At 40.6% G+C, this 27,675-nt stretch overlaps 1 protein-coding gene across 12 annotated transcripts in view; it reads right to left on the bottom strand.

Moving 5' to 3' along the window:
• ADCYAP1R1 (ADCYAP receptor type I) overlaps positions 1–27,675 on the bottom strand; it is a 138,188-nt gene that overhangs the window by 14,100 nt on the left and 96,413 nt on the right. For all 12 annotated transcript variants that reach the window (XM_033054782.2, XM_033054880.1, XM_033054869.1 and 9 more), the window contains 9 exons: positions 26,477–26,512; positions 25,820–25,861; positions 24,080–24,183; positions 23,477–23,574; positions 22,483–22,615; positions 19,541–19,694; positions 14,046–14,106; positions 8,653–8,722; positions 6,841–6,932 (listed from right to left, as the gene is read on the bottom strand). In XM_033054782.2, the coding sequence (XP_032910673.1) occupies positions 6,841–6,932; positions 8,653–8,722; positions 14,046–14,106; positions 19,541–19,694; positions 22,483–22,615; positions 23,477–23,574; positions 24,080–24,183; positions 25,820–25,861; positions 26,477–26,512 (790 nt within the window). The remainder of the gene's footprint in view (positions 1–6,840; positions 6,933–8,652; positions 8,723–14,045; positions 14,107–19,540; positions 19,695–22,482; positions 22,616–23,476; positions 23,575–24,079; positions 24,184–25,819; positions 25,862–26,476; positions 26,513–27,675) is intronic.

Below are 27,675 nucleotides of genomic sequence, written 5' to 3' on the forward strand. Positions count from 1 at the left end.
GGCCTTTTAAGCAGCAAGGTTGGAACAACTGTAGATATCTAAAGGGTTTCAGACAGCACAGGTGTGGGCAAAATTTTGTATTTACACAGGCACCCTACAGATGTAATCATTTATGTATAAATCCCTCTGGGTTTTCTGAGCTCTGTTTCATGCCAGTTATGGCAATCAAGCCATGATGGCTTTGGGACTGTCCTTGAAGGGTGTTTAGATCTGAAATTTCCAGATGCATGCCACTAACATTTCCATGGGATCTCATAAAGCACTGTTTAGCCTTTTTTTGGGTGCCTCAAACTCTGTGGTAACAGGGCTGTTAGGGCTAATCCAACCCTTGATAAAACTGTGGAGAGTGCAGCAAGCTTTATTGGGTTTTCTTAAAAAAAAATATAAAAATCATTTCTATAAAGAGAATTGCAGTGTTGGATAAAACCTGGCATTATTCTCTCCCTCACTAACCTGCAACCCTCCTTGATCTTTCAAGAGAAGGAGAATCTTTTAGTGGCTTCTCTTCTAATGCAAAATTGTTCTTTTTCAGTTTATGCTCGCTTTTATTGGCAGATTTGGGGGAAAAGGTCTGTGCTTTGCTCTTTTAGGATGCAACTTGTGGGCAGAGAACTTTTTTCTCTAAGGTTGCCACAGATCATAGAGCTAAGGGGAAATTTTAAGTCATCATTAGAGAATTCTTGCACATGAAACCTAGGCAGATTTCAAAATCTCATCAGCTCATCAAGAACAAAAATCACCATTGTATCATTTCTCTGCCTGTATATCCATTTAAACCATAAAATTTCCCATAAAAATGCCTTACAGCCCCAGAAATCATGTTTAAAGACAAAGTCAGCCTGTTATTCAATGCTACTGCAAAAGAAAAAAGAACAGGAGTCAGCCTCCACCACACAGCCACCACCTGTGCAAGCCAAGGCCTTGCACTCTAAATTCTACCTTCTAAAGATTTCCAAATAACAGAAGCAGAACCCTTTTTGATGTTGCATTCATCACAGGTGATGTTGTCACAGCAAGAAATAAGATTTGTGATCCATGATTTCAAAACTAGATCCCGCCAAAGCTCTGGTCAGGTGTTTGTATATCATTGGAAATGGAATGGAATTTCCTTTTTAAATACTGATTTGCTCTTCTGGAATATTCATCTGGCAGGTGCCCCATGAAATAACAAAACCCCTTTCAGCATAGAAACAATTTTATGTCTAATCTCATCCTTTATCTAAGAATATAAAGGAGGCACAGGATGACAGGATGGTGTTTAGGTTGGGAAAGTAGATTTGACAACCAAAAATTCATCTTCCTGTCCTTGCCACAGGCCCTGAGGGATTTAGGTGCATTTTTCTCTCAGCTGTTCAGTAGCAATAGCAGCTCCCAGGAGCATTATAAACACACTAAATATTCTGTGCTGTCTGATTGTACAGCAACTGAAACCACAGACAGGCAATCAAAGCAGAATAGGGGGGTTGATTATTTTATCTGAAAATAAATCCCTGCTAATTACAGTCCTGCTAATTATGGTACACAGCCTGTGTGAGCTTACATTCCTAATTAGTACACTCATTTTTTTCTAATCTCTACCTGAAAAGATTGGCACAAATGAACAACCCCCATCCTTTCCACCCAAAACTTCCAAAGTAAAAAACAGTAACAACAAAAAAATCAAATCAGCACCCAAAGTAATAATTTGCCTTGGGCAATGCACATGAAAAGTATAGAAGTGAATGAGCACATTTTTTCTAGAACTTTGAATAAATCCATCAAGAATCAGTGTCAATCAAAGCAGTAAGTATGGCTTTCCTCAGAAATGAGCACCAGGTCCTTGCTGACATCAAATGACCATCATCTGAGTTTTCCTCTGATAGAAAAGGATTAACCCAAGGACACGAGTTCCTTTTGTTGCTGGGTCCTTGGGCATCCCAGCACCCAGCTGGCAGGACCTGGGGCTCACAAATTGCAGTGCCCTCCTAGAGAACACACTGTCCTTCCAACATCTGCCATTTGCTCATCCAAAAATGAGCCTTTTGGCACCAAGACCCTGTCAATAATGATCAGCTCTGGCAGTCTGAGCACTTGCAGCAAGACAAAGCAGTAGCAGAATGAATCACTGCGTGTGCAGTGACTTTGGAGGTGAATTTTAGAGGAGTGTTGTTTACCAAAACATCTGGGTCACAACATTGCTTTTGCTGCCCTAGCCCTCTAGGTTGCACCGTAGGTAAAATCATACCTACCTATGATATATGCCATGATTCTCCTTTCTTTCCAGCAAGATGCTGATTGGAGGAATGACGTAGACCTGAATTAGCTAGATATATATGTGGGGTTTATTTTCTTTTCATTGAGCTTTCAACATGTGATACAAAATTTATGAAGAATCTGTCAAAGCAAAAGCAGAAACAGGCTCCCCCCCTCCCAAATTATACCAGTTATGATAAACTGGAAATCATGATAAAATAAAAAGATTTTTTTTTCAGTTATATGTGTTTGATCCTTGCAAATGAATGAAGAAACAAAGATTTGATGGAAATGTGTGGGTCTTTTTAATCCTGAGGTTTATTCCAGCATGCACCTACATCATGCACCTGCTAAATATTGTGGTGTTTTATGGCAGTGATGCTGATGATTTTCTCTCTAGAGTGAATATTTCAGCAATGCAACAATGCTTGTGAAAATAACAGCGTGGATTTAAGGTTTGTGTAGGCATTTCTGTAGAAATATGTTTGGTTTTTTTTCCTTGGGGGGTGATGTACTCTCCCTACAGCAACTTGACCAAAACCAGGATGTCTGAAAACAGATTCTGACATGCCAGGTTACACACCTTTGGGTGGATTTTTCACTGTAAAACCAGTGAAGTCTTGCCAGATCAGTTTATGATCCATTTCCTAAAATTCCAGGGAAGAAACTGATGGATGATAAATCCATGCAAATGGTGTGGGCCTGATGTGCTGCTCTGTGTGCTGAACCATCCCAGGGCTGTGAATATTTGCTTGCAGTCCCCAGAGCTGTGAGATCCCTTTAATTCATGGATCCTGATGTGCTGCTCCTTGGCTCTCAGCATATGGGGCAACTATCCCAAAATAATCTCCTTCAAAAACTTACAGACTGCAATTAGAGATTGCTAAAAATCAGGAGGTTCCTCCTGTTTGGAAGCATGTTAATTTATAACAGGATGGGAAATACAGGTCATTTGTTTTGTGAGGTTGAATAGGACATGTCACAAAGGGAATGGCTTTAAATGGAAAGACAGCAGGTTTAGATTGGATATTAGGAAGAATTTATTTATTGTGAGGGAGGCGCTGAGACCCTGGCACAGGTGTCCAGAGCAGCTGTGTCTGCCCCTGGATCCATGGAAGTGTCCAAGGCCAGGTTGGATGGGGCTTGGAGCAGCCTGGGACAGTGGAAGGTGCCCTAACCATAGCAAGGGTGGAACTGGATGATTTTAAGGTCCTTTCCAACCATTTAATATTTGTAATCATGGCACATTACTGCTATTTATTTCACCAGCTGGGGTGAAAAACCAGCCTGAACTACGTTAATAGCTGTCTTAATTACTCTAAGAATATAATCAATAGCTCTTTATGCTTCCCCACCACCCGGGGATCTCAGAACTTCTCCCTCAGATAAAAATCTATTCCATCTACATCACTGATCTTGCTTCAGTTCAATGCTTAATTTGGCAGAATTATTCAGGAGTGACACAAGATTAAATGAAACCTGATATGTTTCAAGAAAAAAATCTTACATCTCTGTCACTCCTCACTCTAAAAGTAACTAATGGTTATGATGAATACTGGGAGGAAGTATGAAAGTTTTTTAGAAAAATAACCCCAAAAAAGAATTAAAATCCTCATTAAAGGGATGTCTTTTATTTCTTTTTTTAATTCCTACCTCAGCTGCTTAGACATTTTGATGAATTTATATTTTAGATACCCCCAACATTTTCAGCTGTTTCGTTGAAAACATCAGCAAAAGAAAGATGGAGTGGTTGCTCTGGCAGAACCTGGTGGGATTTGGGGTCTGGGGCTGAGATGGGATCAGCAGCATGCAGGCAGCTCCCAGGGGAACCAAAGGCATGAGGAAAGGCTGGGGAGGGATGAGGCTGGTGATGAATGACTGAGCACACGAGTGGATAAAATGGAAGTTTATAACCACAGAAGCACTTGGCCACTCCAGGAAATTTGTTAGGAATTAGCAAAATGTCTCCTAGGTTTTGTCAGCCTAAAGGCAAAGGCTGTTGCACACAGTGATCAGGTTTTTTGGAGAGAATGTCTATTTTTTTTTTTTTTTTTAATGGGGTTAAAGCCCTGATAATGCTCAGCACTGTTTGATTTATTTTAAGGCAAATCTTCCATTCCCCAGTGGCTACCCTGCATTAATTAAGCCTCAGTTCCCCTGCAGTGCTCTCTTCTGCCACGGTCCTGTCATAGCTCCCAGCTAACTTCTCCAGTGGGAGATTTTAATAATGAATGCACAGTGGTAGCAATATATGATTAATCTCTGAATTTAAGCCCATCCTCAGGGTTTTAAAAATCAAATACAGGCTTAAGTGCTTTGCAGAACCATCACCAGGGTGTCTATGAAGTAGAACCAGAGGTAGATTTTTCTAACAAAAATAGTGATTAAAAGGACCTGAAACTAAACATGCACAAAAACTTATAAAGAAAGAAATCCTGCTCAAAGTCAGTAGCCAACTTTTGGTGTCTTTCATTTTCTTTTATTGATCATGGAAGTGCCAACTGTCTAAATGGAAGACTGATATTAGAATAAATCTCAATCCCTGCTGCAGATCCATGTGGTATTACCTTCAAATCCAGGCTGAAAATCCTTCCTCAACCTCCTCATTCCTCACCTAGTAAAGGGACAGTGCTTAAAGATGTTCTGCAGTAAAGATCTGGATGAGGAACTTGGTCTGATGGAATGATGCTATAATAGGTGGAAAGAGCAAAATAGAACATGGAAAATGCTTGATATGAGGCACAGTCTAAATGTGAGATATTTCAATATGGTGACAGAACCAGATTATGATCTGTGCTCTTCCTTCCTTGCCAGCTCTCTTTTTTCAGGGTGTGTGTGCACAAATATCGACTCTGCCTGGTGGATATCTGCACAGAATTATTAATTTCATCCCTTTTTGTCGTCCCTGTGTGAACTTTTCTGCTGTCAAATCTGTTTGGATAAACAACACTCCATCACACATACATCAATGCGAGATCGCTTTACGCGCGCCCGGTTATAAAAAGTTGCAAAAAAATATGAGGAAAAAAAATAATGGCAGCGAATGGAACAGAAAATATGATGTTTTCTCTTGGTTTTGGTGGCTAACTATACACATAGGAAAAACACCAGCAAAAGCCAGTCACCATATTGATCCAAGATGGCAAGGGGGGTTTGATAACCCAATTAAATCTCTGGAGCCCTTGGCATGCTTTGCTTCATACGTGAGATGTGCAGCAGACACCAAACATGCACCTAAAAATCCAGATTCAGAACGAGCTCTGCACATCTCAGGTGTTCATCGCAATCTAAGGCTCAGGGGTGACTTCCCAGCAGCACATCCATGGGAAGCCTTCATGCAAGCCCTAGGCAGACCATGCACAAGTTAGCTAGGGACTGACTCTCATCCTCAGTTTTATTTCTGAGGTAAATCCACTCACAGAATCAGTTTAAAGCATTATTTTTGGCAGTGTTTTCAGTAAGTGGTTGTCTGCCTACACACATGAAAATTGATGTAGAAAATATTATTTAATGCAAATCTAAACTAGATAACAGGGAAAAAAATTAAAAATAGGCAGCTGGAGGACATATTTTTCCCCAAAAAGTGTCATTTAGATGGATGACATTATTATACTATGATTGTGGTTACTCAGGCTGAAACTAATCACTGGATAATCGTATTTGTTACAAAATAAGCATCTCCTACTTTACCCTAACATCTTTTAGTTTCATTAGCTTGCTTATTTTCATCAGGAATTTATTACTAAATTAAATAGTCCTACCTATGTCTATGAGGGCAAGAAAACACTCAAGCTCAAAAAAAAAATATCCCAAAACCAAAAGTGTGTGGTGTTTAGGCCAACACCAGATGTGCTGCTCCATATCCTAGTTATTCCAGAGGAATATATAAATTTTATATGGAGAATGACTGCATGCACTCAAAATTATAATGATGTCCACCTCAACAGGCCAACCTCTGCCCTCTTATGAGGTGAAATCTAATAAAAATGATTCCAGTTTAAAAAACCACAATGCTACACAGATCTAGAGGAAAATTTTAGGATTGATGTGTATTTTAAAACAATTTTAAAGGGTTTGTGTGAGAAATGTTTGGCTAAACTGGAATGCATTTAAGTTTACAAGAATCATAGACATAAACCTGTCTAGGGGATCTTCCTACACTATAATTCAGCCTAAAGTTAATTAAAGCTTTTCACCAAATCTCACTGATTTCAGTGAACTTTAACCATGTCCTGGAACTTATGAAGCACAGCAAACCATCCCATGAGTATAACAGCAATTTTCATACCTGGTCAATATGTTTATTTTCAGATTACTGATGTGTAAAAACATTAGATTTTGAGTTAATTTTTAATCTTGTATTTATGCTTATTTTATAGGCCTCTTAAAGAAAGGTGAAAGCTGGCATTAAAATGCACTTCCACAGCTGATGGATTGAAAAATTAAAGTAAAAATCAACAAAAATAATTGAATAAACCTTGCAACTCTTTCCAAAAATTAACCTAATTCAACAAATGTTTCTTTTCTTTTTTTTTTTTTTTTACTTTGTGGGTTTTTCCTATGTGTATATCAGTAATTTAAATTGATTACTGCTTTCTTTGTACTTACAAGTAGATGCTGGATTCATTGCCCCCGATATCGGGTGACTGGAGTTTCTGCACAAGTATCACAATTATGCCAATAAAAAGCACAAAGTTTATCTAGGGGAAAGAAAAAAAGGAAAAAAATTGTGACAATGACATACTTTTACAAAATATGAGAATGAGAAATTTCCAGTGACTTGCTGGTTACATTCTCTTTTTCTTCTCCAAACCACAGTGTAAAAATTTTATAAAGTCAGGATTAATGGGGAAAGATCACAAGAGTGTTATCTCCATTGCTGCAGCTAAACTGAGGCAGAATTTCTGCAGTTTCAAGACAAGAGAAGTATAAATGGAAGTAACTTTTCCATTTTTCATTATCAACCTGTGCAAAGTAAAAAGAAAGATCCCTGCACAAAAAAAAAATCATAAAGACTTCAAGAGTAAAGGCATTTTTAATTCCCATTTTTTGACCAATGGACTTCTCAGTTTAACAGTTTTCATTGGTTTTAAAAACCTGGAGAATTATAAAATTAATTTGTTTCAATGCTTTGGCTTGAGATTTGGCTACCAACTCCACAGATTCTTCAAGGCAGAACAGTGGAAATTTATGTTGGTCCATTATAAAATCTTATCCTCCTATAGGGAGACCAGGAACTGAACATGAGCAACTTTTCCAGTGTCTGATCTGAGGACTACAAAGGGATGGAGAAGCCCAGCTGTCCCTTTCTTTAATCCCTTCAATAGAAACCAGATTTAGCTGATTCCCCAAGCAGAACATGATCCTTCACAGAACATGCCTGCAAAACTGGGAAATGCACACATGGACAGAACTGTCTGTGTTTTGGGCTGAATTTCCTTTCATTTATCTGATGGTTGCTGGACTTTATAGAGCTGTCCAAAGATTTCAAAGGAGAAACACCAAACCTGAAAAAAACCTCTTGTTTTATTGGTTACCTGTGAGTTGGATGTCTGAATTCCCACAAAAGTTACCGAAAATCTGCTTAATTCTGTCTATGGAGGGTGGAGAACATCTTAGGGTGCCCAGAAGGAGACCCATGTGGCAAACCTGAAAGATTTTCAGGTGCCACTGCCCATGTTGTCCTCAATTGGGTTCAATTTATTTTCCTATATGGAGGAACCCTACAGTATTTTAAAATCCCCATATTATTTGGAGCACCAAAATATCTCCTTCTCTTCAGATATTCAAAATCCATCTGGACACAGTCCTGAATTATGTGTTCTAGGCAATCCTGATTAAACAGGGAGGTTGGACCAAATGACTTCCAGTGATCCTTTCCAGTTTTAGCCACTCTGTGAAGCCCAAACAGTGCACTTTAGAACCTCCCAGTCCTCCATGTCCAGGTATCTGACAAAATTTGAGCCAAATCCAAGACCTCCACCAATTAAAGAGAGCTCAGACACCTTGCTGATGATTTAGAATCCTGCACTATGACCAAGTGCTATTTTAAAGTTAATCCCATTCAGCAGACAGAGTCTGTTTTCCTGGTCACTGACATTTACAGTGATGCTCTGGGTTGTCCCACTTGGCTTTCAGATGCCACCCCAATTGGCCCAGAATTTCCATACATCACATCTGCCAGCCCCAGACAAATGTTCCACATGCTCTGGGGTCCTGGTTATGACATTTGTGTCTGTGTTTAAGCAACTGAACAATTCCTTTGCTTGCAGGCAGTGCTCCATCATTTAATCCTTCTTAATAATGAAGTAATAATCCAGCACAGGGATGCAGCACAGTTTGTGAAGTACTGGAAGATGTTTGAATTGGTTATTTGTCCTCAGGAGAGCTGAGGAAATGCCTTCTCCAGCTGCTACTCACCATGATGGACCCAACCACAGGACCCTTGATCACCCACCACAAGGCAGTGTTGTCATTCATGTCCCAGCAGCTGCAGTCGTTAAATGAAGAATGGGATGGGGAAAGAGAAGGAAAGAAAAAAGACATAACAATTAAGTTAAATTAATGAGCTTACAACTGTTTTTAAGGGGGCAGAATGTGGGAGATTTATTTTGCAGCTAAATTATTTTATTTAAGTTCAAAGTGATAGTTCTTCACTTTGTCTTATTGCAGCTTTTTTTTTTTTCCAGTCTCTCCACAATCATTTGAAAGTGAAATAAGTATTTCTGTGGCAGTTTCAATGGTACTTTCTATTAAACAGATTAGATATTTTGGAAAAACCCTTTCAGTGTGTTTCTGTATCTTTAATACAACCATGAAGCTCTCCCTTTAAAAAATCAAATATATTTATGTCAGTGGATGAGGTTTTTTGATGGTTATTCAAAAGTTTGGTGTCTCGCTTCCTTTTCCAGGATTAACAGATGTGAATGTTGGTTTCTGACCCTGACACAAGGATTTTCACACATTTCCAGTACACCAGGATCCTGGTTGCATTCACATATTGGAATGATTTTCCAGTCATTGGGTTGCAAATCCTACCCAGGATTCATCTGAGAAGGATCAAATACTGAGCAACAGTTGGGGTCAGCTCCTTTGTTAAGTTGTTACTAGTGAGTAATCATAAATAAAATCACATTTCTACCCCAGAGTTTAAAATCTTCCTCTGAAATCACCAAAGGATTCTGCAGAAGTTTATTTCATAGAGGTGCACTTGGACATTCAAATGTATGGTTTATATTCATAGAGGCTTTTAATGTTAATATACACTTTTAGAGCTAGAAAACCAATAATAATGAAAATAATCTTATTTTCCAGGCCCTGCTACTCTATTATAGTGACTACTATTTATTACTGAGAGATGTCTTCATGACTATTTTAAATCATCAAGAATTTGTCAGCTAAATTTTTTCTTTCATTTGTCTCCACTTTCTTCCCCTGATTTTCTCCCTAGAAAATATAAAATCACAGAAATCTGTCTACTTTGTACCTGCGGTTCTGAGGAGTTTTTCCTTCCCACTGGGAAAAGATCCAAAGTCCCAGCAGAGGCTGTCATGGTGCATTTATCAAATGCCAAAAAAACAATTGGGAAGAACACACAGGAATAAAACACTGCTGGTCTCCTGAGAGCTTAATGAAACTTGTGTGTCATTTAAATGGCTGTGTGGTAGCATCTGGGGAAAAGTGAAAACCTTTAAACAAAACTATGTACATGTGTAAAAGTGAGGAGGCAGAGCTAAAATCCCAGCATCAAAAATATGCCTGAGAAATCCCAAATGGCTGAGTGATGTCTGGTTTAGAAATTTCAGTTAAATTTTCAGTTGAACAACATTCATTATTTTCAGTTGAACAATATTTATTCATCCAGATGGGCAATTATTTTACTGGATTCTCATAAAACCAACAATAAGGATGTGTGTGGTGCAACTGGTGAGAACTGAGTAAATTTAGAGGTGGGGTGTCAAATTTACAAAGAATTATGTATTTTTGCTTCTGTTTGCACAGCATGAAAACCTATCTAAATCTAAAATTTAAAATCTAAACCTAAAATCTAAATCTAAATCTAAAAGGCTGATGACTGAGATTTCCAAGTGCAAATTAATATTTCCAAGTTATCTCACTTTGGATGCCCAATTTAAAATATTTGAGAGGGGATAAATGCTCAGAGGGATCTCCTCACCCACAGTCAGGAAATCAGGTTTTTGTCAGTGATCAACAATGGTATGGATCTAAAATCACCAATTTTCTTTTAAATTCTTTGTATGCATTTATAAATTAGGAGTTGTCTACTGAAAATCACCCATTATTTGCAGAGCTCAACCTCTTTATGATGAACATTAAATCTGCTCTGGAAGTCTTTGGTGAATTGACCAATGTTGGAAGGATCTGAGCAAATTCTCACATTAATTTGGCTAAATTAATTAATTTAGTACAAATGGATATTGATCTATGGCAGTTTGTCTGGGTAGGAATGAGGAATTACAGGGGTAGGAACCCACCTCCTCCAATTCCAATTATGATTGTAGAAACCAAGAGTTAATTACCCCAGAATCTGATTGGGACAAAGAGAACCTTGGAGGTTGTTTATGGTTTCTTTTTCCCACATTGGGGTATTTTAAATATTTTAAATGTGTACTCTGGAGTGACACATCATCCCCTACAAATTCCTATTCTTAGACCTCTCTGCTTTTTTCTTCTCCTTTTTTCTTCTACTCAGACCACTCCTCTGTTTTTACAGACAAGTCCCCAGTGAGCTCAGTTCACAATTTCCACCTTGTAGATGTCAACAATGAACCAGATCAAGCTCACACAGAGGATTTTTTCCAAGGACCTTCAAGGATGTCCAGTCCCTGTGACACCTACAGGATAAATGTGGGGGAAGGAATCACCTTCTCCTCCTCAGATAAAAAGTGGGAATGCACGACAGAACATTTGGAATTTTCTGTTCTAGGCAAACAAGCTCCCTAATTTCTGTCAAGTGCTTCCCTACAGTGCAGGTCAGACAGGCAGGGTGAAAAGAAATTACAGTAATTTCACGACTATAAGGCGCACCCTTTTGACTAAAATTGTCTCTCGAACCTGGAAGTGCGCCTTATAGTCCGGTGCACCTTATGGTCGTGAAATTACTGTATTCTTTTCCAGGATGGATGAAGGGAAGGGAGGCAGGGAGTGGGGAAGGGATGTTATTTCCATTTGCAAAGGCCAGAGGCTGATCTCTGGTGCAGGTCTGGAAAAACTCCGCTTAAACCAGGAGCAGAGCTCTAGACCAGCTGCATTTATCTCCTCAGTGCTGTCACTTCCAGTGATGAGAGCCAGGAGCTGAACTCTGCCAGGTTTGCAGGGAACAGGCAGGAGGGGGCTCAGGCTCTGAGCCTGAATTTCAGCCCATGCCTTTGCCACTGTGGTTTTCCAGTTCAGTAATTTCCACAGCGTTTTCAGGCTCATGCTGGCTTCTCCCCCACTCCCAGAACAATGCTGGCTGAACTTCTAAAAAGTTACCACTGAAACTCTCAGCTAGAACCTGTCTAAATGCCTTGCATGCTAAATAGCTTCTTTAAATAAAAGACATTTTTTGGTTGGTTTTTGTTTTGTTTAATTTCTTCTTTTTCTTTCTGTGAGGAATTCTCCCTACCTGCAAAATGCAAGGGATATTTGGACTTGTAAGAGAAATTAGTGCTTTCAGGGCCAGTGCTGTAATCCCAATAATGACACAACAGGGGTTTCTGGCTTGTTTTGCACGGAAATAAATGATTTAATTTGTCTTAATGTCAAAATAGAACATTGGGTCACAGCACTGGCATCCCCAGTGGAGGAAAGGCTTTATTTGCTTTCCAGAGAGAGTCTGAAAGGACAAGGATGAAGAAAATCTGTCAGAACAATGAGTTTTGTGGAAATTTTGCATCCAGGTACCTCCAGTATTAAGGCAAAATTAAAGCATAACCCTCAATGAATTGGAAATGGGATTTGGGTACAAAGTGCCTTTCCCTCAGTTCTGTGTTTTCACAGAACCCCTGACTGATTTTTGAAAATTTACTCAGTCTGCCTCATTTTTTCTAACATTTCACCAGGTTCAAACACAGCTCCCATGAAAAAGCATTGCCAAGTTTGTCTTTTCAGGGTGGAACTCCACATCCATTCCTGCCTGCCACAGCTGCTGTTGTCTCAGAGCAGACACTGACCACTAAAATCTGCAGGTCCAGCTCTGGGAGCACTTTTCCTTCTGGTCTTTTAGAACAGAATATTTGCAGCTTTTTTTTTCTCTACCAAAAGAGACAATTTGGGAAGGACCTACCCTTTGGAATTCTTTATGAAATATTTTTTTTTTCTCTCACAGAGAAGACAGAATGCTGATTTCTGTCTCATCCCTTTTCATCTCCCCTGCAAAATTCATGGAAAACTCTCCTTGGTGGGAAGCTAAACTCCTAATTGCCTTGATCAACCAAAAACTCAGCAATGCTTTGTGCAGATTTCCTCCATTGTCCCAGATTTTTCTCAAATAATTTGTACAGCTGACTTCATCACCTTCATCTTCCTCCACAATCAGTGGGAAAGAAGCAGAGAATTTTGTGGGATTCTCTTTTAAGATGAGACAAACCATACCCTGGACTTTAATTTAATGGAGCAGGGAATGGGGTCAGCTGCAGGTTTTTCATGTTTGATGCCTGAATCTTCTTTTAGGAATTCCCCAGTGCAGTGATGGCACAGACACTAAACTCTATGAACAGAAAATTACTTGAACTCTGGACCTAAATTATGTTTGCACACAAATGGATGTCAGAAATGAAAGGAGAAAATAGAGCAAGAGGAAATGGCCTCGAGCTGTGCCAGGGGAGGTTCAGGCTGGACATTAGGAAGAATTTTTTCACTAAAAGGGTTTTTGTACATTGGATGGTGTTGGAGCCAGTGAGCCAGGTCCCCCTCTGAATTCTTCAAAGAGAAATCAGAGTGCAGGGATTGAATTAAAGTTTAGATGGATTGAAGTGTGTTAAGTTATTCACACATAGAGGTGTAAGTTTGAGTTTTAGCATAAGTCAGTCAGTCAGTAAGATGTAGTATGAGCTGCAGTGCTTTTAGTAAGTGAAAGGTCCAGATACCAGAATAGAAGAACAAGTTCTGGTGAAGGTTAACAAACACACTGATGTTTCCAGTGCAGGCTCCAGAAGCTCAGCTTAAGACAGTACTTAGACAAAATAGAGCTTCAGTGAGAATATTGGTTACATTTTTTGGATAGAACAAGATAGACTGTATACTTAGTTTATACATATCCTGGTGTGTTAAGAAATTAGAATTCTCATAGGTTAAGAGGTAATGGTCAGAGTTTACGTGTTAGGTTGTTGGAAAAATCCTATATAAGATTATGTATTGGGGAGAGTCAGTGCTTTTTGCCATTGCTCTTTGCTACTGTTTTTGCCATTGCTTTTCCATTTTGCTTTTGCGATTGCTTTGCTTAATGTCTATAACTGTGCCTTTGAAGACTGATGTGCTTTGTAATAAACTGCCTTTTAGCAACTCTTAGCTGCTTTAATCATTTGGAGATAAGCTGACATGAAGGGTGCACTGAGAGCACAGAGGACAAACCTCACAGGATGGGGCTGCCCAGGGAGGTTTGGAGCCCCCATCCTTGGAGGTGTCCCAGGAAGGGCTGGAGGTGGCACTCAGAGCTCTGGGCTGGGGACAAGGTGGGGATCAGGCACAGCTTGGACTCTGTGACCTTGGAGGGCTTTCCCAACCTGAGTGATTCTTTCACTCTGTGACTCTGTGCTCTCCCATCACTCCTGTGGCAGCCCTGGGGTCATTTCCCACCCAGCAACACCTACCCAGTGTCATCGAAGTGAAGCCTCAGCACTGCCCACACAGTGACACAAATTGTTGGGGTACCTGCAGGGGACAAGACAGCGACACATGAACAGTCCAGACACACTTGATATTCAGGAAGGAGCACTTATTCAACCTCTTGTTTTGTGTTACAATACAGAGTGTGATAAAAGGTATCTGTTCTATCACCATCTGTTGAGGGTGGGGGCAGTGATCCTGATCTCCATGGGAGATATTCTGCTAATGGGCCATCCATTGAAACCAGGCAGGGCATTGTTCTTTATCTTTTCACAACCCATCCTTCCTCCAGCCAGTCATTTTCTGCTCATGGCCATTGAGTCCCACTGTGGCACTGATAAAATTACTGCATCCCATTGGGAGCTGCTCCAGCCAGGGGGAAGAGCCCAACATTTCTTACCAAGATAAAAACAGAGGTTTTGGGACACTAAGGGAGCCCCTTTCTCCACTGGACTCCAGAGGAAAACCGGATTTCTCCACATCCCCACTGGAGCTCCGGAGGGAAACTGCACCTTGTACAGGAGCACTGCTCCAACTGAGCCACATCTGTCACTGCAGGAGGATGCAGCCACCATGGGATGGGACTGCTGCCAACACCCTGCCTGACGGGTGTCAGGCTGTACTCTGACTGTGTCAGGGTTTGGAGTTTGTTTCTTTGTAGTGCTGTATTTCTATTTTAATTTCCCTAGTAAAGAACTGTTATTTCTAATTCCCATATCTTTGCCTGAGAGCCCCTTGATTTCAAAGTTATAATAATTTGGAAGGAGGGGGTTTACATTCTCCATTTCAAAGAGAGGCTCCTGCTTTTCTCAGCAGACACCTGTCCTCCAAACTAAGACACCTCTCCACTGAGATTTTGTTTCCTAACTGCCCTTGTGCATGGGATAATGCAATTTATTGAGTTCTTTCAGAGCTCCAGAAACGTCCCTCTCAATCAGGGGTGGGATTACAGCAGCAAAACTGGGAACAGGAAAGAATGATGCTGTGCCAGGTCGTTATTGCTCAGGGTTTTACTGCATCTTGTTGAATGAAGAATAAATCAAATCTGGGCAGGACAGAATCCACCACATCCGTGTCTAGAGCTACTGGAATCCTGCAGGAATTGCAGTGCCAGATGTTGAGCTGGAATGGCATTTTGGATTCTGTGTATTCTTCTGTGGTTTTGTGGTAAATGATTTGCATATGTTGCATTTTCTCTGCTGCTGTTTAAATAATCAGTTTTTCTTTACTTATTTAACCAAAGCAAATCCACAGACGAGCAGTTTCCTCTGCTCACAGGAATATTTAGGTTTTCATCATTAAAAACATACCAAGACAAAACAACAGACTTTAAAACAGTATATTGGAGTAAGGATTTAATTTGTATTCCAGACATTTCTTCACTGTCAAAAAATGCATGTAAAATGCAAATTTAATTAGAACAGTAAAAACCCACTGAAAAACCTGGATTTATTTTCCTTTCTGAAAATCCTAGAAGTATGATTTTTTTTTTCCAGTGGAAATATTTCTACAAAATAATGCATTTATGCAAGACATCCCTGAGTAAATTGGATCTCCCCTGTATGGTAAATAAAATCTTTGACTAAGAAAGTGCTGGCATCTGTTCAAGCACCGCTGGAAAAAATAAAGTGCTAAAAAGCAAACAAAACAAGGACCTTGATAACCCCAGGTCCCAGCAGTGAACAAGACTGTGGTGAGTTGACAGGAACAATTATATTTAATATATTTTGCAAGGCTGTGTTGATGTCACACTAATTAGTCAGTCATTTGAACCCACTTAGACAAGTCTCTGTCTAATCACATTCCCTCTATCAGAAATAAAAATATCCCTGTTAGACCTGGGAGACTGATGGAGCTTCCTCCTTCAAACAACCACACAGAGAAGAATTTGAAAGGAAAATTATATAAGGAAATAAAATGACAGGCTTTGGGGAGAAGAAATAATGTATATTTAATTTCAGTTGGTCTGCTTTTCTCCCAGGTGAATACCTAGAGAACACTGAGATAAAAAACATCTTTTAGCCCTTAAAGGAGTTCAAATTAAATTTTAAATATCAGACTTTAATTTCAATTTTATCCAATTAACCTTGAAATATCAAATATTTGCCCAGAGGAGCTGTGGGTGTCCCATCCTAGGAAGTGTCCAAGGCTGGGGTGGATGAGGCTTGGAGCAACCTGGGATGGTGGAAAGTGTCCAGAGAAGGGGAGTGGGAATGAGATGAGTTTTAAGGTCTCTTCCAAGCTAAACTTTTCTATTATTCTATAAAACACAGGTCTCATGTTTTATTTAATTTCCTCTATAAATTTTGATGCCATGAACAGCATTCCAAATCTGTAAAATGTGCAGGAATGCAGAATTAAAACTAAAGGTGCCATAAAAACACATTTAAAAACCCCAGTTCAGACCAGCCTGGAGTTTTGAACCATCGGCTGCCTGAATATCCACACACTCACACTGCTTTTATTACATCTAAAGATTTATATCTTCCATCCCTCCTTTTCAGCTTCTGAGGAATGTTAGAAAACAGACAAGCCCTGCTGGCTGAGATTTATTCCTGCTGACTTTGTTAGGAGTAGGCATTAGCAGAGAGCTCAGGAAGGCAGCAGAGAATTCCCCAGCACTTTGCAGGTTTAGGAAGGAAGAGCTGCCTGGACCAACAGAGCCATGTGCAGCTGTTGGGAAAGATGAATCAGGAAAACCTTATCAATATGATTGCCTAGTAAAAGATTCTGAGAATATGGAAATATAAGTGAGATTGCAATGAAAGCCATCTCTGAGAAACCAAACCTTAGTTACTAAATAACTAGAAAACAATAGAATAAAAGTAATAAAAGTAATAAAAGCTAAAAGTAATCCCCTGTGGACTGAACAATTCCCCCTGCTTGCAGACAGCCCAAGGGTCAGAGAAGACCCTGCTAGCTTGGCAGGAGGGGCCCAAAGAGTCATTTTTAGGGTTTAAAGTGTAACACAGTATGGCAATGCAATGATTCTTACAGGCTGTGTGTAAATGCTGTAGGATTTGTATCCTGTGTTAGATTGGTCAGTGGAAATTAGAATATTCAGCACAGAAGAAGATTTATTGTGTTGTAACAGGAACCTCATGTGCTTAGAACTCTTAACTCTTAGCTCTTTTAGCTCTCTCTTTCACCACCCTCTTACCCCTTTCTCTCACCCCCCATCTCTCCCTGCCCTGCTCCAAGCTGTGTCAGCTCCAGGCAGGGCCCTTCCACTCATGCCCTTTGCAATAATCCCAAAGTTCCAGACCTGGCTTTAGAGATCTCTCCATCTGTCCCAACCATCCATCCCACCATCACCTACAGCTCCCTACAGTTCTCTCACATGCAGCTCTCATTAATCCCTTAGGATGAGGACACTGATGTCTCAGCACATTTTAAGAAACAAATCAAAACCCAGATGCTGAAATGCTGAGCTCTTGGTGCTTCAGAGCAGCTCCCTCCCCAGCAGCCCTGAGCTGAGGGGCTGCTCTTGCCCTCCAGGGACTGAATCCAGAGGCTGGAAGTGCCTCTGTGGGCTTTGCAAATTGCCAATTGCTCCCACCAGGTCAGGGGAGCTGCCAGTCCACCCAAAAAACGTGGGAGATGAGAAAAGACTTGTGTTTAAAAAAAACAAAACCAACACAACCTAAGCCATCTAAATCTGGACAGTTATTGATGGATATTATTGATGCTGTTTAGATCTGAAGTGATTTGAGTGTTGTGCCCTCCAGCACAAGCTGGACATGGACTTGCTGGAATGAATCCAGAGGAGGCCACAGAGATGCTGCAAAGGCTGGAGCCCCTTTACTGTGGAGAAAAGCTGGGAGAGGAGAAGGCTCCAGGGAGAGCTCAGAGCTCCTGAAGGGATCCAGGAGAGCTGGAGAGGGACTGGGGACAAGGGATGGAGGGACAGGACACAGGGAATGGCTTCCCATTGGTTAGATTGGATTTTGGGATGGAATTCCTGGCTGGGATGGAATTCCCAGATCAGCTGTGGCTGCCCCTGGATCCCTGGCAGTGTCCCAGGCCAGGCTGGACAGGATTTGGAGAACTCTGGGATAGTGGGAGGTGTCCCTGCCATGGGAGGGGTGGAATAGATGATTTTATTGTCCCTTCAAACCCAAAGCACTCTGGATTCTCTGAAGTCTATAAATTGAACAGCCAGTTATTATTTATGGCACTGAACTAAAAGTTAAGTATTTCAAGGTTGCATTACAGAATGAATCCATCTGGGTAGTTCATTCATTACAAGGACTGATTAAAAAATATTGAAGTCAGTTAGTGTATGCTGGGTTTCAGTATTCCCACATTCAGAAAAATTTACAGATATGAAAATTGTGCAAATTTAATTAAAGGAACACAGCCTCTGATTTATGTCCAGATTAAAGAGATTTTAGAATTTGCAATTTTGCATTGCTTTCTTTTCTAGTTGTCAGATTTTCATGTACATAACCCCCAAATTCTCATTGGGAACACACTTTTATCTCAGCTGTGATGTGATTATACAGCTGTGGATGGTACAAAAGGAACCCTGGACACTCTTTCCAACAGTTTATTTTCCAAAAACATTTTCCATTTCCAACAGCCTTTTTAAGGCACAGATTATTTATGATAATTTGTTCACTTCTTTCTCTCTATACCTTCTCTACCTCTATACCTTCTAGCAACATTTTTTCTCTCTCCTGTAGGGAGTCTTTGCCAGGAGATGAAAATTTTGGGTTGTGTGCAGCTGCTTCAGGAGGGAAAAAACAAGACTATCAGTTGATTTCTTGAAGGTTCAGGCTACATAAGGAATTCTTTTCAAAGGAGAGTAGTTTAAGGCATGGGCTTTGTGTGTAGACCTTGCACATGAATATACAGGATTATTTCTATTTCAGAAGTGTCTATAAGTATAAAAATTGAGTTTAACCTTCTCAGGGAACATTTTAAATGAATGTATTCTTCTGCATTCACCATCTGACTTCTGCAAAGAATTGCTTGCATCAACACATCACAGGAATTAATTTCTATCCAGAAGGCCAGCATGAAAAATAATCACCATGGTTATCATCATTTAACTGGCTTTTCTGAAACAAATCTTGTTCCTTCCCAGTGCAAGTTTTTATTTCCCATCCAGGTAGGATAAGCAGATGTGAATACCCTTTGGATACATTTTCAATTTAGTTACTATCTGGCAGAAAGGCACAAATTAATCCTTAGAAAATGGACTGGACTTAGCCTTGCAGATTTGATTAAGCTGAAGAGGTTGATGTTAAGATCATATCTTGTAAGAGGCAATTTTCTGCTGAAGATTACCCCCTGACAGAGATGTGGTGTCCTCCAGATTTCAGTGCAACTCTATCCACATAAAAAATCCCAACAGAGTCTGGGCTGCAGTGGTGCTTCTACACAAAGACTAAAATTCTAATTTAAACCTGATGTGGGAACACCATGCCTGGCTTGAGGAGTCATCCTGCACACCGAGACAAGAAGAGCCACGTACCCCAGCCAATGATGGTGTACCAGTAGAAATATCTCCTCTCTGGGAAGAAGGTTTCCACCAGCAAAGTGAAGAGGTACAGCCCCTCGATGAACAGCCAGAAGTAGTTGGACATGACACAGTAGTGAAAGAACACCATCACTGCTTTGCATTCCACCTGCAGAGGATGGAGAGGAACAAAGTTATTTCTGCATTGCTCTGGCCTCACAGCAAAAACACTCCTGTGGTCAGGGGTGTCTCTGGAGCCTGAGCCAACCACCTGTGCTGTTTTAGAGTCTCTGTGTCCCAGCCCGAGCACTGGAGAAAGAGTCAGGAGACTCTTCTGTTGTTTATTTTATCTCATCTAAAAGTTCTTTCCCTGCCCAGCCCAGGTCCGTTCAGCAGCTCAGCCCCAGGCACACTGCCCACCCTGGGCTGGGATTATCTTTTTATACTATAAACTACAGAAACATTATTTACAATTATCTTCCAACACCTATCACTTCTATTGTACAGTCTGGTTCTGCTCTAAACCAATCTAAAAGTGCCAACATCACCCAGAAGATGGATGCAGGAAGAAGGAGAAAGAAGGACAGAACACGCCCAGGTTCCTCCATCCTGACCCCAGACCCTTATTATAAACAATCTTGAAAACCTACTTTTTCACCTTGTAATAATCTAACTTACACTCTACTTATTTTTTGTGACTTGTAATTCTTCATGTAAGGGGGTAATTTTTCCCAGGGATAGAAATCAAAGGCACAGGGGTTCGGGCTCTGTGCCCAGGCTCCTGAGCCCCCTGCCAGGGTCTCAAACCATCCAGGGCAGCCAGAGGGATGTCCTGGGTTCCCACACACTCCCAACTCTCCAAATCTCTCAGTGGAAAGGGTTGGAGCTGGTATTACACACTTTTAATGGTAAAGCTTTTAAAGAATGTGAATAATGTCAGGTATCACTCAGACAGCAGAGCCTGGAAGGGGAAGAAGCCAATTTTACCAGTGGGAAGTGGTCAAGGAGCATTTGAGAGCAGCTTGAGCATGTCCTGTATTGCTGAGGGCTCACAGCCCCAGCAAGCACCAATTGCTGGATTTAAGCTCCCTTCCAGGATTAAATGCAGGGAAGAAAAGAATCCAGTTGTGTGCTGAGAAACCCAGAGAAGGATGTGAAATTTCAGGAGGACTGTGGAAAGCCCTGAGAGTGGGATCTGAAAGGATGAACCCTCCTGTGTGCAGCAGGGAAATTGCACTTCTTTGCCATCCATCAGCAGTGCTGTCACTCAAAGACAGAAAATGGAACTAAGTGTGAGGAGAAGAAGGGTGAGTGATCAGCTGTAAAAAAAAATAAAAAAATATGCAAGGTTTCATTGATGGACAGGAGGGTGAAGGAGCAAACAAAAGGAAAGTGAAAACTGGAAATAAAATTAAATAAAATATAAAAATATTTTAAAAGGGTCTGAGTTTGTTTAGGCTTGGGAAAAGGAGGCTCAGGGAGGACATTATTGCTCTCTACAACTCCCTGACAGGAGGTGGTAACAAGGTCAGTCTCTTCTCCCAGGTAACAAACACTAGGACAAGAGGAAATTGTCTTAAATTGCATCAGGGGAGGTTTAGTTTGAATATAAAGGAAAATTTCTTTCCTGAGAGGGTTGCCAATCCCTGGAACAGTGTCCAGGTCAGTGCTGGAGTCACCATGCACGGAGGTGTTTAAAAGATCTGGGAATGTGGCACTTGGGGATGTGTTTTATTGGTGAATTTGGTGGTGCTTGGGAATGGTTGGACTCAATTTTAGAAAGCTTTTTGAACCTAAATGATTCTGTGGCAAAGGCCTAAGGTGGCAACCAAGCTCTGACCTGTGAGAGTGGGACACACTGGTCTTTCCAGTGCTGCACCCCAGAGAGATGCCATTAGTCCTAGCAAAGCAGGATTTTCCAAAAAATCTGAGCAGAATCTGTGTAAAATCTGTACAAAATCTGTGTAGAATCCGTATAAAATGGAAGCTCCTGCTGGAGGCAGTGATTAGTTCCCACTTTGACTTCATCCTCTGGGCCAAATCTACCATCAAGGTGTGTAAACCATCAGATCTCAAGTTTCTTCATGGAAACTTGGCAGAAGATCTGGTCATAAAATGGCTGATTTTAATGTGTTTTATGCTTTAAGTGTTTCCAAAGAGGCAGATGCCACCATTGGAGGAGTGGCAGGAACAAACTTCAGACCTCACAAGGCTTCAGCTTTCTCATGGAGAAGAATTGAGAGCAAAAACCAGTTTCAATGACAAAGAAAAGGCTGACTAAGAAACTACACAGCTGCACTTGCCTTGTGGAAGTGACTCACAGGGAATTTAGCTCATAACTGGATGGATAAAGGAGAGCTCAGTTGGTAATTCTATCATAATTACACCCAGTGAGCTGATTTATCATATCAAATACTAGCCCTGAATGTGAAAGGAATTGGGATTTACACATGATAAATGCTCAATGCATCAGTGAAAGGATGCTCTGCATGAAACTATGTATTTAAGAGACAAAGATGTGGGAAATGCTGGTGATTTTTTGAGAATGTGACCAGCAGGTGTATTGTCTGTGCCTGAATGGTCACCCTGTTTACATGGCTCTGCCTGACACCCAGAACAAATGGAGAAAAACCAGACCTTCAAGTGAAGGAAATTGCTCATGCCTGCTTTCATCCCATCCACCACTGAGCAGATCTGGGAAGGGGAGGAACAATCAGAGCAGACTCAGAAAACAAAACCTGCAGGTTTGTTCTGAAGGACACTGGTGACATCAAGAGATGAAACATGCAGCCTGGCTGTGAACTGGGAGGGAAGTTAAACACCAACTACCCTTTCCCTAATAAATTCTCAGCTGATGATACTCCACAGATTGCTGCCTGCCCCACTGCTTTTTCTTATCTTGTGCTGGAAAAAAAAAAAATAATAAAGGAAAAGGATTTGGTTTGAGTTTGACTCACCGTGGAGATAAAGCAGTGGTTCCCATCCTGCTCAGCATAAAGAACCCCATCCTTAATGAACACAGATATTGCACGGAGGATGAATGAAACAAAGAGGTTCATGTGGATGAAATTCCGAGTGCAGTGAAGCTTCCTGGAGAGGAAAGAGGAAGGGAGGGGGGGGAAGAGAGAAATAAAGAAGAAAATAGTTTTATTTAGTGGAAATGTCTCACTGGCCAGGGCACCTTGGTGCTAAGAACAGCAACACCTAAGCCAAGACAGTTAATACTGACTCTAAACCTGAGAGAGAGGAGGATGTGGGGATTTTCTTGTAGAAAGAATGCAGGGAAGCATAAAATAGATAACAGAAGGAGCCCAGTGCAGCTCGTGAAGTTTCATAAACCAGACCCACAGCTTCTCCTGCTGCATTTACCCTCTGCTGAAATGTGACTTTTGGAGTGCATCCAAACTGGGGAAACAACTCAGCTAAAGGATTTTCCCCTTCTTATTCTACCTCTGATGAGATAAAACCTTTAACTGCAACGTTGGCTGGTGCCAGATCAGAGACAAACAGGGCACGCCGTGGTCCATGGGACAAAAGCATTTTATTTTTGTGAATTCTCCTCAATAGAGAGTTTGGAGTCCCCAGGCAAGTACATGTGATTGATTGGGAGTTTGGATTGCTCAGCTCTCAGTTTAGGATGGAACTCACTGGGTGTGTTCTGGTTTAGGGGACAGCATTGCCAGGAAAAAGGCAAGAGCCCTTCCCAAAATGGGGAGTGAAAATCCTCTCCCAGTAATCAGATCTGGGTGAAATCCCTGTTTGGGTTTGAATCTATCCTATTATTGCTCACCTAGGGGTTTGTTTATCAAACAGGGCTACTTGAACTGAATCTCTTATTTATGACTGAATTAATTGCCCAGCTACAAGCCAGCTTGGGCTGTGACATTTCTCTCTGTTTCCAGATTCCTTCCCCCATGGACTGAGCAGCTCCCTGCTCGTGTCCCCACTCACCTGAAGCGACACAGGATGACCATGGCCGTGGTGAGGGACACCAGGGAAGTGCTGTATCCCACTGTGTACAGAGCCTTCACCGAGAGATAGTAGTAATCCTTGGGGGGAAAAATCACAGGGTTAAAGGGTTCATCCCCAGCCACACACCTGCCAACGTGCAGGGGGAGCCTGAGGCAGGATTTGTGTCCTGGACAGCCTGGTTTCTCCTCATCTCCTCTAAAATCTCACTGCACATCAAGCTCTGCTCTATGGCTGGGTCTGCACACCATGAGCTTATTTATCAGTGAGCTGCCAAAGGCTATCTGTATTTTTTTTAAATAGAAAAAAAAAATAACATTTGGCTAAGAGATTCTTTATCAACACAGTTAGAATTGAGGGTTTGCCTGTGATTCTTGAAATTCCAAACTACATCAACACTAACAGCTCATCTTCTGTAAATATTCAATATTCAGATCTCACTTCTCACAGTTTTATACCCATGTACGTCTGATTGTTTGTTCTAATCATTATTAAATGAGAACATGACCAGAGGCTGGACAGAAAGTAGTCTGCTGCTTCCCCCCTCCCCCCTTCATTAGTTTTTAATTATGAGATGATTCCCACCTGGTTGTCCGACTCAGTTTCGTTCTCATCGAAGCCGCAGGCATCATAATAATGAGGGAAAGGTTCAGACCAGCCATCTTCAGTGCAATTCCTGCTGATGTCCCCTGTGCCAAGGGCAGGTGGGAATGTGAAATCCCAAGGAAAAACCCCAAGACATGCCCTTCCTCCCCTTGGTGCAAAAAAAATATCCCCCACGGTTCTACTGTGATTTAATTCTGGAAATTTAATGATGTCTTTAATGATTCTGTTCTGCAGCAGGCACCTAGGGATGGCTATTACTACAGGTGGTCACCAGAGAGAAAAAATATCTAATCAGTACATTCATTGTTTCCAGGTCACCAAAAATCTCATTCCCAAGTAGGTTCCTAAACCAGGGGTTTTCTTTCAAAAAGTTATTTTGGGTGTACAGCTTTGATGAAGATATCTCCACTCCACGTGGCCAAAGGGAAATCCAGTGTTTATAAACAGGCCCTTTGTGCTGTTTTTAATGGTTTATATCTGAGACACATGCATGGGACTGGTGAGAAAACACCAGACTAACATGGTTGTTTTGGTCCAGGTGCTGGAAGCCCTGGAGGCTGTGGGATATCTCAGATAATCAGGGGTTGTACATCCATGGAGAGGCAGTTGGATTGCTCTCCTGCAGGCAGAGAACACATCCCACTCATTTATCTCCAAGCCCAGGCTCTGATCTCAGAGTGACTTTGGGGGAAGGGTCTGCAGAAAACAAAGGAACATGGATTGGGAATTTCTCTCCCATGCCTGTCTTCATGGCAATATGTTCACTTCCACCTCCAGATGTCCAGGGTGGCCTCAGCTGGTGAATTCAGAACTTCTCACATTCCTCTGTCTATTAACTATTCTAATCCTGGTTTATAACCTTAATTTTAAGCAAATCTTGGTTTAAATATCACAATTTTTTGGCTGATCTCATCTAAGACAAAGCTCCTAGGTGGTTTCGCTGCCACACTTAGGCTTTAGAACCTTACTGGGAATGAAGAGCTGGGGCAGGAGAGGAAGAATCTCCTGACACCCATTTACCTGCTGAGGTGGGACAGCCCTGTGGGGCTCTTTTGAAGCACCATTATTCTTCCCAAAACTCAGTGGTTTTCCTAAAAAATTAGGGATGGGTTGTTGCTGCACTTCCTCCTCTCCAGCACAAAGGAACAGCCAATATTTATGAAATTATCACGATTTTGGAGTTTCAGGTGCACCTAGACCAAAGCTGATGGAAATTTCCAAGTTTTGGGTTTGTTTTTTTGCTGCTTTGCATTCTTAGAGCAGTTTAGTACCTCATAACCTCATTTCTAACCTTATTTTAGAGAATCTGTTTGCCATCCATGCAGCAATCACAGCATTCATTTAAGAACATTGCATTACTCAGCAAATTTTATTAAATTACTTTTGCACATTCATCCCTAATTTTCTATGGAGCAAAAAGCACTGAATCACGGTGCTGAATTTCTTTAACACCATTTAGTAATTACTGTTAAGCAGGTAGATATAATTTATAACAGCAGACTTCTTAGATTGCGAGGCTTAATAGAGGAGGAATAAATTTTCATAATATTGCTAAAAGTAACAGAGCAGAAAATGTCATAACAATTAGAACTGATTAGGAAAAAATACCAAAATTGCAGGGAAAAAGGAAAAAAAAAAAAAAAAAAGAGCTGAGAGCTTCCTTTTTAACAGAGGTAAAGAAAAAAGAGAGACAAAAATTTCCATGGTTCTGTTTCTTACCTAGGAGAGACTGGGCTGTGCTTTCCAGCAGGTCATAATCACCTAGAAAAGTGGAAATTGGGTATGAAATTGTTTTGATTGTGTTTTCTATTAGAGCCCAAACTGGTCTCTGTGGAAATCAGTGAATGGAGTGCAATTGATTTTTATTTGTTTAGATCAGGCCCAAAAGCAATAAATACTTGGTGCTGTCTTCCCAGGAAGTAAACACAGCTTTACTTGAGAGTTAAATCAAAGCTGAACCTCTAAATTTAGAACTAAAACCACATGCAATAAACAGGGCCAAAGTTTATTGCAAAAATATAGAAGTCAAATATTATTTCTATAGGAATTTACATTTATAATCCACAGGTATTGAAATACAAGCAGTTTTCAGAGGATTAATGAAAACTTATTTCCATCCATCAATGGCAAAGCGCAGTAACTAATGGGTTTAAATAAGATAGTTTAATGTTGTGGCTTTAGGTAAAATCACATTGATTTATAGAGACTTATGAGTTTTTTTATCTCACTTTTTGTGCATGTACTAGAGTTAAGTACATGAATCATTAACATAAAGGCTGATATGCAGACAACTTTTTAATAATCTGAAATTATCATGTGCACACAATTTTTGGGAACAGAAGTACCAAGGACTTAGGTAGCAAAACTGGTTCTTACCTGCATGGGTTTGTCCCAGATTATCCACTTCCCAACCTGAAAGTATAAGAATGAAAATAATTAATTTATAGTGATAATAGGTTGCAATTTATTTTTGATAAAAGTTTGACTCCCATAAGAGGAATGGATGTAACAGAGCCCACAGAACTGCAAGTTTAAATCTTTATTTCTGTATTAGTCCTGTGTATTTATGACAAAAATATGATGCAATATTTTTTATTTTTATATTTTATTTAACAATATCAATATTTTGTATTTCACAATTATAAAAATAACATTTTATTTGATATTTAACAATATCAAATTAGCAATTTTTCTGAAAAAAAAAGGGTTTTCAGAAGATGATTGATATTGTTAAATATCTGGTTATCATGAAGTTTCATCAGACTCTAGGAAGAACAAGAAAAATGAATGTAGGAGCTTTTTTTGTGGATTTTTTTTTTTTTTTTAAATTTTTTGGGGGAATATTCTGAAGTAAGAAAGGCTCACACATTTCCAAAACACTGTGCCCAAACCCACGCTGCCTAACATCCTAAAAACACAACCACGACAGTGGGAAATTACAAAAATTTGGGTTTACATTAGAAATCTCCCTTTCCCTTCTGTTCTTCCAAAATGAATTCTTGGAATGATTCCAAACCAAGCTCCCAACCCCCTGTGCTCGATGTTTAACCCGAACTGGGCTGAAATCAGAGTTTGCAGAATCCTGGTGGCTGCAGGAGGAGGAGCTGCCTTGAGCCAGGGAGTGGAGCTGCTGCACTGTGCAGCCTCAGGGGCTGCTGCAAATCGCCCAAAATCCAGGGAAAAAAAACATTCCCTGCACTCCACTGACCACTGCAGCAGGGGAAATGTCCTCACCAGGTTAGTTCTGCACCCTCTGGAGCAGCCCACAGGGCTTCAGCATGTTCCCCTTTTAACCTTGGTAGTCAAATGTTTATCAGGGAATGGAAAATCCTTCACCAAATTGTGTGAGAAGAGTTTTATTAAAAGTAAAATCCAACAAACACTGATTTTGGTCTTATGGGAAAGGAGAAAGAATCTAAAGAAGTAAAATAACAACAGGAGTCATTTCAGCACAGCATATGGTTGTTTGGTTTTTTTTTTTTTTTTTTTTTTTTGATTTTTTTTTTAATAATTCACGTAATAATTTCAAATTCCTTTATTTCTGTGTCTCCTCTTAAGCCAATCAAATGTGCTTT

This window comes from Catharus ustulatus, chromosome 1 (assembly GCF_009819885.2).
Source record: "Catharus ustulatus isolate bCatUst1 chromosome 1, bCatUst1.pri.v2, whole genome shotgun sequence".
In the NCBI taxonomy this organism is placed as follows: Eukaryota; Metazoa; Chordata; class Aves; order Passeriformes; family Turdidae; genus Catharus; species Catharus ustulatus.